The sequence below is a fragment of the Haliotis rufescens genome, unplaced genomic scaffold (assembly GCF_023055435.1).
Source record: "Haliotis rufescens isolate VD_foot unplaced genomic scaffold, xgHalRufe1.0.p SCAF_5, whole genome shotgun sequence".
NCBI classification, from domain to species: domain Eukaryota; kingdom Metazoa; phylum Mollusca; class Gastropoda; order Lepetellida; family Haliotidae; genus Haliotis; species Haliotis rufescens.
The window spans coordinates 57,523,753-57,535,898 of NW_025964223.1; the positions used below are offsets into that span (position 1 = coordinate 57,523,753).

At 39.4% G+C, this 12,146-nt stretch overlaps 2 protein-coding genes across 3 annotated transcripts in view; one reads left to right on the forward strand and one right to left on the reverse strand.

The window, feature by feature from the left end:
• Positions 1–6,279, forward strand: part of LOC124123601 — an 8,561-nt gene extending 2,282 nt beyond the window's left edge. Inside the window, exons 1-4 of one of the 2 annotated variants that reach the window (XM_046486808.2) lie at positions 316–725; positions 2,668–2,991; positions 3,743–4,516; positions 4,823–6,279. In XM_046486808.2, coding sequence (XP_046342764.2) covers positions 2,674–2,991; positions 3,743–4,516; positions 4,823–5,650 — 1,920 coding nt within the window. In that variant the 5' untranslated portion in view covers positions 316–725; positions 2,668–2,673 and the 3' untranslated portion in view covers positions 5,651–6,279. Of the gene's footprint in view, positions 1–315; positions 726–2,667; positions 2,992–3,742; positions 4,517–4,822 lie in introns of those variants that run through there. The other variant, XM_046486809.2, reaches the window with a different exon arrangement.
• Positions 6,280–7,080: 801 nt separating this feature from the next.
• Positions 7,081–12,112, reverse strand: LOC124123603 (sialate O-acetylesterase-like). Its single transcript, XM_046486810.2, has 9 exons — positions 12,034–12,112; positions 11,418–11,758; positions 11,038–11,176; positions 9,804–9,966; positions 9,499–9,584; positions 9,053–9,183; positions 8,342–8,496; positions 7,966–8,164; positions 7,081–7,625 (listed from the first exon to the last, which is right to left on the reverse strand). Exons 1-9 carry the CDS (start codon positions 12,077–12,079, stop codon positions 7,359–7,361), a joined length of 1,527 nt encoding a protein of 508 aa, XP_046342766.2. The 5' UTR covers positions 12,080–12,112; the 3' UTR covers positions 7,081–7,358.
• Positions 12,113–12,146: the final 34 nt, after the last annotated feature.

Consider the following 12,146-nt stretch of genomic DNA (forward strand, 5'->3'; position numbering starts at 1 on the left):
GTGGGTTTATATAATATCTGTACATACAGTTATATCCTAAAACAGTTAAAATATAAACACCCCCTAGGTCCGGGGTGGGTTTATATAATATCTGTACATACAGTTATATCCTAAAACAGTTAAAATATAAACACCCCCTAGGTCCGGGGTGGGTTTATATAATATCTGTACATACAGTTATATCCTAAAACAGTTAAAATACAAACACCCCCTAGGTCCGGGGTGGGTTAATAATATCTGTACATACAGTTATATCCTAAAACAGTTAAAATACAAACACCCCCTAGGTCCGGGGTGGGTTAATAATATCTGTACATACAGTTATATCCTAAAACAGTAAAAATATAAACACCCCTAGGTCCAGAATTTAATAATATTAGTGTTTGTTACTTTAGCAAGATCCATCAACTGCAACTACCAGACACTCAAATCTCAACTATCAAATTCATGGACGTACTGATATTTGATTATGAATGTATATGTAATTTGAGACGTTTTTTATAATCTATTCATACCGCTCGCTATGTAGCTGGATACACATAAACATATCAGCGCTTTTGAGTGGCGATTCGAACCCTAAAATAAGTATTACAGAATAACCACAGGGAGATTCGTGAGTAAATAAAGATTTATCTCCCGTGTTCAGTGGCGCGTTGAGTTGTGTGTGAGGGGTGTTCTCTTAGCTTCAGTTGCCAGACACATCTGTGGACTTAAAGCCTAACCCGGTAAGTACCTCACGAAGCCCAGAGTCCCGCCAGTGACAGTATCAATTGCTTGACGCAATATACTAGCTGCAGTATATCGCATAAATGAAAAGTCTTTCGAATCGTGATTTATCTATTTTTGGTTTGTTCCGTATTTTCGTGCAAAGATTGATAAGCTATGTGAAACACGCGATCAAACAACCGCAATACACGCCTCTTATCCTGGTATACTATATTGATTCGAGTTTTCAGTTTTTTTCAATAATTGTATGGAGAAAAAACGTAATATTCTGGCGATATATATTTGGGTACTTGGGATTTCCGACGGGTTTTTCCAAGCTATAAATAGTTCCAAGTTCAAAGAAAGCACTCCATGTACAGCCCAACTGATAGAACGCTTGCGAAACCTTGAGTGATTTAAGTCTGTTGTTTTGTGTTTACATTGCTATCATGGAATGACTATGTCTATGTGTACTGCTACCGTAGGGTCTACCGGCTGATTAGAGGGAGGTACGCACATGCTATTCATTAACCTGTCACTCTCTCATGTGGTTATCATTGGTTTCGTTGGTTGGTTGTTTAACGCCCCTTTTAGCAATATTCCAGCTATATGACGGCGGTCTGTAAATAATCGAGTCTGGACCAGACAATCCGGTGATTGATATCATGAACATCGATCCACGCAATTTGGATCGATGACATGTATCAACCAAGTCAGCGAGCCTGACCAACCGATCCCGTTAGTCGCCTTTTACGACAAGCATAGTCACATATGTTTATCAAGGCAGTTCATAAACTCAGCACGGATATTGGCCATTGTTTTGGACGGTACTTGTTTTTTCGTAATACCCCCGAAGGAGGTTTTACTTTTTCCTTGTAGGGGCCGTCGGGTAGCCTAGTGGTTAAAGCGTTCGCTCGTCACGCCGCAGACCCGGGTTCGATTCCCGACATGGGTACAATATGTGAAGCCCATTTCTGGTGTCCCCCGCCGTGATATTGCTTGAATATTGCTAAAAGCGTACTCACTTACACCTTTTCCTTGTAAGACCTCATCCGGGTAATGTTCTAAAATTAAAGACAAGAATTAAAACGTTTTCATTATGGATCACGGGAATCGAACCCTAAACTTTCTGATCAGCAGAACTGGTTGCAGATAGGTAGTTCATGAGAAGGTACCATGTTATTTTTCCTGGTCATATTTATTTTACGAGCGTTTCTTTAGACTGGCACATTTCTACAAAATATTAAACAAATATTAATGTTGTTTCGTCGGTTCATAAGTCTGATAAAACACTTCTGGCTAGTAAAACTACGGCCAGCGCCCTAAGGTTTACTAGCTCGGTCACTGCTATCCTCAGATTTTACTCCCAACCCAAACCTCAGATTCGTATTTTATCCCTTACTCAAAGCTTCGTGTTTCCCTTTCATTTGGTGTTGGCTGGCCTTCCATATGTCTGTCTCTGAACCTGAAAGGTTGCATGATTTTCGTGTGTGTGTGTGTGTTTGTGTGTGTGTGTTTGTGTGTGTGTGTTTGTGTGTGTTGGCGTGTGTTTGTGTTTGTGTGTGTTTGTGTGTGTGTGTGTGTGTTGGCGTGTGTTTGTGTGTGTGTGTGTGTGTGTGTGTTGGCGTGTGTTGGTGTACAATAACTAATAATCGTTATATAAATACGGGATTCGAACAGGGGATAAGCGGATTGTGGAAGTTTTCAAGTTTTTTAACGACTTGGAGTGACCGGATATATTTAGGAATTTTATAATGCAATACGAAGTATTGTTTTTCGAATATTATTAATGCAAGATCGAGTAGAATAAAGTTGTTAGGGAAATTTCAATTTCCTTTATATGTAAAAGAAGAATACAATTATCGACGTGTGAGATTCAGCTTCATGTCTCGATCCTACCACATTCAAATATCCCTAGCCACATAACAACCATGCTAAATCCATTCTGATGCTACATTTCAGCAAGTCATGAGTGAGACAGTCTTCTATCAACCCGGGATGTCCCTGGGTAGGACCTTTGATCTGCGGACCTACGGGAACGGTCTGGATATTTTCCCCGATGACTTGGTTGACGATCCCAAAATCATAGAAAGACATCACAATGTCATCAAGTACAAAGTCATAAAGAACAGTCAGGATGTCAACAATATATTGGACCTTTCTGGAGAAGTGGCTCTCAAGATCAAAGCTGGTATCTTGAACATTGAGGGAATGGGATCATATCTAAAGGAGGATAAATTCAAAGACGAATGCACAGAAATATTCGTGAGAGCACATGTTGAAACTGTAAGTTGGCATAAAGAAAAATAATTTTAGTGCATGCGATAGATTCAGTGGGGGTGCGAATGGGGTTGAACACAGCCTTGAATAGTATGTCAGTTACATCACGAAGCTTAATCTTTATGTGGGAAGAATAGTTCCTAAAGTTAGTCATATATTACACATATGTCTTTGATGAAAGCCTGGAACACGAGTAGGACACATTTCACCTTTCACCTCTTGACAAATCAGGCATTATAATCATTTGATTATGGGATCGAACCCACGATCATTGTAGCCAGGGACTGATGCTGGTTGGTTGGTTGGTTGTTTGTTGTTTAACGCCACACTCAGAAATATTCCAGCTATATGACGGCGGTCTGTAAATATATCGAGTCTGGACCAGACAATCCAGTGATTAATATCATGAGCATCGATCAACGCAATTGGGATCGATGACATGCATCAACAAAGTCAGCGAGCCTGACCACCCGATCCCGTTATTCGCCTTTTACGACAAGCATAGTCACCTTTTACGGCAAGCATGGGTTGCTGAAGACCTATTCTACCCCAGAATCTTCACGGGTCTAGGAACTGATGTGGGACGCAACTCAAACTATGGCTGCCATAGACTAACTGGGACACGTGTGCCCAAAGGTTTAGTTAGAATACATGACACTTATCCAGTACTTTTTTCAAAATGTATGCCAATTGATAATGAAAAAGGTTCTATCGATTTTGCTTTCCCTTTTAAATGATTTCACCGCTTGTCTTCCAGCTTACTGAGACTCTAACAGACTTAAGCCCAAGACACGCCTGGCGAGAACGCCTTATTGGCAGTCATTTTATACGAAGTATCACGTATGGTGGGGACTTGCTGGTGAGAATCCGTATCAAGGGTTCAGACAGAGCCAAGATTGAAGAGATCGAGTCAAAGTTCAAGGCAGATATTTGGGGATTTAAGCTTGCCGAGGCCAAGGTTAAATTGGATAAGAACAGTAGGGATATTCAAGATGATATTGAAACGGAGATCGAATATCTTTCGACAAGCGTGGACTGCGAGATGCCTAGGGATATGGAAGGACTGCTGAGAGTTTTGAAATCATTCAAGGGAGAAATGTTGAAAATAAACAACGGAAAGGGTGTGCCGTGTAAGTGTGAACTTCTTCCTCTAAGTGTCCTTGACTCAACGATCCCTACTCAAACAAAGGACAAAAGTCTTGACATGCTCCTGGTGCAAGTTGATGAGAAATTTGATGACATGCGTTTTGCGAAAAAGCAGCTTGAGAAGTTTGTCGAGAACCCGAGTCTTGAATTAACTGAATTACTGTCTGAAGAATACAAGGAGCTTGAAGGTCGCATTGATGATGTTTTGGACGAATTTCACCATGTTATCGGCAGATTGGACATGACAGAGTCGGGAGATGGGCCAAGTCAGTTTACCCACATTTTGTCTGTATATAAGGAAAAGAAGAAGATTGGTGGGTTTCAAAAGGAAGTGACTGTGTTTATCAAGCGACACAGGCCTGAAGAAAGCACAGAGTGTCCTCAGGTATGTTGGAAGATAGATGTTATAACAATGGTCTGTCGATAGTTCTGTCAGTTTCCTATTCATGTCAGGTAGGCAACAAGCAAACTGATTTTTTCAATGTCTGTAATTGTACCATATTAGCGATAGAAATTTGATCTGTGTGTATCAAAGTTATCCATGGTTATACGATTGGATTGAGAGAGTTCCCTATCAGAATTGGTTATTGTAACAATTATGTAAATTAAAAACAAGTGATTCGTTTAGACACCTTCCGTGTGAGATTTTATATATGAATCGCATATAACAGAAGAACCTACTGTCTTTCAGCCCTCCGAGGAATGTCGTGAAACACCCCCTTGTGCATCTTCTGACACATGCAAGGAATCCCCGACTGACCATGAGACTGGCCTCAGCATATTAGCTCTAGAGAAAGGTGGATCTAGTGAGGCGTGTGTATTGGAACAGGTCTTATTTCAAGAAACCAATCAGGAACACGTCGCTGGAGTACATGTGTCCAGGACTGTTCGTGGGGACATGACGTTAGTGAAATCATCGTGTTTATTTGCCCAATCGCTACCAGGGCAATGCTTGAGTGATATCGGTACCTCCATTGCCTACGCCCCTCTTGGATTCCATGCCATCGTTTTTGTTATATACATCGACAAAAATATGCACAAACAGGACCGCAATACGCTGAAACTTCTGAGGAGTGTCCTTGGAAGTAACACGATCAAGAATTACGCTGCTGTTGCCCTGATTCATGATGACGTTTTTGAAGCACGTTCGGAACTGTCATTTTCTAATTCCATCGAGACTGCAAAAGCACAGGATGACACCTTGGCGCATCTCCTTGATGAATGTAACAACAGATGTGTATTCATTAATCTGAAAGATTTGGCATCATCTGGGGAGCTGCAGATAGTGCAGAGGGATCTCCTACAGGTGATCGAGAAGGTCGTAGTGAAAACTCGCCGCACCACGTTGACCAACGACTATTTTGTTCTCAGCAAGAGGTTGATGGCTGAAGAGGAAGAAGACGACAACCTTGCATTGGCTTTAAATGACTCGCTCGGGAAGGAAAGTGAAACGGTGACTCATTTACAGTCTAGGGAAGAACGAGTGGGTGCCAAACTGGCAAAGCTTTTTGAAACTTGATACGACTTTTGATTTATATGTTTGTTTGTTAAACGCCGGACCAGACAAACTGATGATTCATATCATGAACAACGTTTCAACGTCATCCGTGTGCGATGATACAAGATAAGAAATGTTACCGAGCTTGACCACCCGATCCATTTAATCGCCTCGTACAACACACATAGGTTTCTCTGTCTAGCCCACCCCACGGAGGCCATTTGAACTGACATGAATTGCAATTGTATTAAAGATTATTGGAGTTAGAGTAGCCAAGGTATTAGTATTGTTATCAGAATGTTTTACTTGTAGGACAGTACTGACATGCTGCAAATATGTGATATAGATTTTAATGTGATATCAGTGTCCCTGGTGTCCTAATCTGGTGTTTATGTGAATGGCTGCCTTTTGTGAATATTACAGTTGTTTTACAGTAATGTTTAAATTGTTTATTTACATGATGAACTGGTACAAGAATTATGATGTACATTTCTTTTGTATCTACCACTTATTTAGGTAATTAATTGATCATCCTTGCAAGAAAACAGTTGAACCTAGTATAGGATTATTATGGTGTGATGTCAAGGCTTTTGCCGTGGAAATTGATTGTAAGTAATGCATACAAGTCAAGTAAAATGTAAAGTAATCAATGGTGTACGTTTTTCAAAATGTCAAAATGTTTATTTGCTGTCGTAATCTATATATATTGTTGTTTGTGAGACACCATCAAGAACAAACGTAAGGCAATGCAATGTTTTGTATTCATGGGGACAGGAAAAGTCTAATTATATTTTAAACTCAGCATTCAGTAACTGCCTCAATTATGACTATCAAGTAAGTGGTTGAGTAGGGTTTTTGCTGTAATGGCAATATCAAAAAACATGTTGCCGTCTGGGAAATCGAACATAGTTCTTGGGCCTGACGAGCAAACAATTTAACTTGACTATAAGGCAACACCATTGCCTTGTCACAGAAATGGACAGGTATCTTGTTTGCGTAACATTTACATAGACTTATAAGAGAATAAAACGATTCCAGGGATATTAATTTCACTGCTTAAAGAGTGAATATGTATACGATGCACACGAAAAGAGCAATGAATTATGTTTGTTTGCTGGGTGTTTAACGTCGCACTCGGCAATATTCCAGCTATATATATGACGGCGGTCTGTAAATAATCGAGTCTGGACCAGACAATCCAGTGATTGACATCATGAGCATCGATCCACGTAATTGGGATCAATAACATGCATCAACCAAGTCAGCGAGCCTGACCACCCGATCCCGTTAGTCGCCTTTTACGACAAGCATAGTCGCTTTTTACGGCAAGCATGGGTTGCTGAAAACCTATTCTACTCCGGAATCTTCACGAGTCTAATTTGGTTGGAAAGTGACGCAGTTCTCCGACGATTTGAACGAGCACGGGTGTGTAGCCGACAAACAAAAGAACGTAATCAGTGTGAATCTCGGATTCGACCAACGATGCACAACATCACAGAAGCGTGGTATCGCTTTCTGTTGGATTATTGTTTCTGTTTTGAGTTTTGTTTTAGTTATGGTTTTGCAAACACACTTAACATCCGTTGCCTTTATGCAAGTTGAAACCAGATATTTAGTTTATATTGTGCTTGTCGATCCAACTGTCAAGGTGACATTGTACAATATTGCATAACGTATACAACGAATGTTATATTGTCAACTGAAAATCCCATCTTTAAAGTAACAAGGCCTATCCAATGATGTGGGACGAGCTATCAGTGAAGGCGTGGCTCCTGATGTAGGGGGGAGCTGGCAAGTCGTTGTCTCTCCCATACACGGCACACTTCCTCAGCGGACAAGGGCTGGTCCGCCATTCGTAACGGAGGCCAACAAGATGGCGACTACCACAGCCGGATGTTGACACAGTCACAGACTTTATGTCGTGCGTCGTGATTGGCGCACGAACCCACACGTCATGAGCACCACACGTCGTAGTCCTTGAACTTGAGCAACAAACCTGTTGGATCGAAGTCTGATTAATGTGTATACGGAAGTGAATTATGTGTCGCTGACTCAGCAAAACAAAATATTCCTTCATTATGTCGGGGAATCTATACACGACTGTTTGCAAATGTTTTTGCTATGTGTTCCTAAGCCCTGTTAATACATAACATGGATAATGATAAAATCTCTCCAGTTAAGACATTTTCATTGTATCTTGACCCAAAAGGGTTAACTTACATATCAAGTGATGACAACATGAACTAGTTGTAGACTTGAAATTTGAATTTCGTCTGTTTCTAAATAAAGCCTTAAATGCATTTGTTATAAACTTGTGTCAGAATGCGATCATTTACCTCAAATCCGTCTTTATTCCTGACTTCAATTGGCGTGTGTCCCGAACTGAATTCAATGTTAAGAAGTTGAACTTTATCGTTGACACCAAAACCGGATGGAAAAGGACCTTGGAAATCCAGACCCGTCTCTTTGTAGGCCACAGCCCTCCCTGCTAACAACAGTCTCCTTGCCACGTCTTCCTTGTAACGAGGATGGATACTGTTGAATGAGATACACGTATCAGCAACAACAACTTAAGCCCTGGATGTGTGTGTTTCTTGTTCTACGTCACAGTCCGCAATATTCCAGCTGTAACACGGTAGCATGTAAATATTCGAGTCTCGACAAGACAATCAAGTGGTCAATCAAGTGTAATAAATTGATATATTAACGTACGTCCCGTATGGAGATGCGAAATCCGGTAAGTCCATGGCGACTGCCATGAACGTGTTGAGCATTTTGGAATTAGGTGCACGTCCGAGGTTAGCCGTTTGTGCCCAACGTAGTTGAGGAAAAGAGCCGACGTACGTAACATTATTATTGGCAGCAAGCTGACAACAGAGCAGGAATTGATAATGTATGTAGACAACTTATTATATTACAACATTTGTCAGATAAGCTTAAAAGACCTGCCAACCTATATTATACATATGTAACATACAATTAAATCCCATTTCACAACTAGTAACCTCTACATGTACAGTACATGTGTGTAAGGGTTAAAGAACACAACAAAACGTGAACAAAAGCGACCTCACTTTCAATAGAATAAAATGTCTGTTAAAAGCAGAGTCGGCTCTTCGACTCCGACATATTTTTCAAATATTCAAATCAAAACAAAGGATTATAAAATCATGTGAATACTCATAACTTAAAATTAGATTATGACTACATATTTACCGTTGTGATTTTCGCATTATGCGCATATCATTTAAGATTTACATAAGAAAAGATTCGCCATTTTAATTTGACACCATTGAGATGACAGATTTTTAACTGCAATCGCCTGTAGTAGCGATTAAACTGGATGGGTGATTGGCAGATGAATAGTTTTGACACATACATGTACATTTGGTTTCAAGTATATCGATGCATAAATATTGTTACCTGAACAAATCCGAAGGGGAAATCAGCTTCTGTCTCTCCCAAAGATCTTTGATGGAACTTACTCCTCCAGTCGGCTATCATGGCAGGGAACTCACAAGCATAGCGATCAGGGTGATGGGCATTGTTTTCTCCTGAAGAAATGTATAAATATATGTATACATTCTTTGAACTTATATATAACTTCACATTAAGTAATAGAATAATAACATTTAAGCAATATTTGTCGTTGATACACGATGCTGGACTAGACAAAAAAGTATTAACCTTGTTAAACTATTAAGATCGATTCTTCCAATGTGTTATCTAATTGTAACTGGAGTTAATCTGGTGAACAAAACATCCAGATCACTCCATATAATTACAATGTGTTAATATCTTTATGGTCGTAGTTATAATTATGGAAATATTTGTTATTGAGAAGTTTTTAAAAGGCAAAAAGGATAAACCTTGATACCACAGGACGCCATAGATTGTCATGTAAGTGAAAGGATTCATCATAGAGTTCCAGAGGACGTTGTCTGAATTCGGTCCTCTTTGAGAAATAAAGGTTACAATTTAATTTCATACATTAAATCAAAATAAGGTGTGTCGGTTTACTGTTATGGTACATATATTTAAGAAATCAGATTTTGAAGACAGTCAGGCTGTATACATATGACAAAAACATATTGAAAATTATTTAAATATAATCATGTTTGAATTACCATGACACATCATATCAATGATTTACTTGAAACTTAAAACGTATTACCTCTTTGTTTTCACTGGACACTTCGCGAGAGCATCAGGTGACGACCATGCCTCGATGGACGTCCCTCCCCAGGCAGATTCCACCATACCAAGAGGATACTTGCGGTGAGGGTAGAGGTACTGGGCGTACAGCCAACATACAGCAGAAAACAGTTGGAGAGATGCTGTTAGAAAAAGTAAACTTTATAGCAAGTTAGTTTTATAAATGTTAAATATATGCACAATATATTTCGCATCATGGATTAAATACCGTTTTGGTTTTGTCTACTGAGTATTCCTTTTGTCCTTTGTTGTTTAACGCCGCACTCAGCAATCTTCCAGCTATATGACGGCGGTAAATAATCGAGTCTGAACCGGACAATCCAGTGATTGCTACTGAGTAGTAAAGTAGCCAGGTTTCAATATTATATTTTTGGAATACAACTTTTGTTCACTCAGTTAATGAAAACATGGCAATTCTTGTTCACGAACCGACAGTTCCGAGTATGTACGCTGACTTATAAAACCCCTACTTTCTTAAACTTAAAATACACAAGTTCCCTACTTCTGGACTTTGACGAAACAGTCTATTGTGTAAAATATTTGAAACAAGCTAGTAGGACTCTTTGTATTTTGTATTTATGGGGTGTGAGTCGCCCGCATGATGCACGTGAAATGTTCTCCGCTACCGATTGATGTTCGCCAAGTTCCGTCGGGTTGATCTTCACAATGCATGTTAGACGGCGATCAACATGCTGACGGCGATCTTAGAAATATCTTGAAGAGAGCTTTGCTCATAAAAAAGTATCTCATTCCTTTAACATGAACAACATTATAGGTAGCATAATGTAACACAATGTTTTTAAATAGTATCATCTAAGCTTTTAAGGGTTATACAAATATTTGAAAATATTAAATAGTTTAATTTCACACCGTGATCATTGATAATTACAATTCTCAAATCATACAATGCGGGTTCGAGCCAAACTGGTGACATATATTTTCCAACAAAATTTGAACTCATTCACTTGAAGAAGAAGAACTAGTGCTGTTAATTTCAAGAGTACACCAATTGTAATATGGGATAATGTTGGTAAAAACTATTGAAAACCAACTGCCCATTCGTGAAAATAACGGATTCTTTCAGCAATGGAGTGGCGTCACAGACGTGCTTTAAACTGACAGAGAAATATAACTCACGATATTCATGTTCACGCTGTGTTACTAAGTCTAGACCAAATATAACATTGGTTCACCTTGTGATGGCTTTGACCAGTGGAGTGCAGAGCCATGGAGGTTGTGGAAGGTGGTGTTGGATTCAAGAGTGTGTGTTCTGAATACACGGATATCGTGGTACCTTTCTGCCTCTGCTACAACTTTTGCGGGGTCAAATAGCTGAACAGATATTATTATTATTTGTTTTAAATTATCAAGATTAAAATGACAAATATAGGAAGGAATATATATAAGATTAGTTGGATTCAAAATTCATAGGCATATGTGACTTCTGCAGCTTGAGAATTTAATATAAATCTTCTATTCATGTATTTAAAAAAAATCTTCCAATTTCTATTCTTCAAAGATCAGTTTAGAAACAAGGATATTAACATAGTGAATCGTGTAATATTAGCTGTACCCGGCTGACGTAAAAATTCATGTTGCTTTGTCCGGAACAAATCCACACATCGCCAAAAAGTACATCCTGAATTGAGACATTTCCCCATCTGTAAGAAGCTGTTACAGTGAAAGGTCCGGGGTCCGTTATTGCAGGGAGCTTCACTGTCCACACACCGTCCAACTCTCCATCAGGATCAGCAACGACCGTGGTAGATACGTTACCATGACCACCACTGACTTCAACTGTCACGGCTTCTCCAATCTTATTCGAAGTTCCCCAAACCACCGCATGTTTGGGACCTCTTTGTAGAACCATATGGTCTTGGTAGTAAGCAGCAAACTTTATGTAAGCAGCACATACTGGGAATTGAATAAATGAATATGAGTGTTTACTCCCCATTATAATCATTTGCAGTTTCCAACTTGTGGAAAGATTTTGGGTGAGACTGAATATTGGTTTTACCACTTCAACGATATTCAATGACCATTTTGTGAATCGTTGAAATCTACAGTATGACGACAGTAAATAGACAAAACCACAACCAGAAAATTTCTTTAAGAACACTTGTGATTATATAATGACTAGGATATTGTCAAAAAAGGTTTAATGTTACGGATGCAGAGAAAAAACTTACCTGGTAGCTGGCATGCAAGAATCGCGAATACAAGACTCAACTTCATACCGGTACTAATACGAGTGACCAATGGCAAACAGCAGATGTTTGACAATGGAACTATCTGTGTTTGA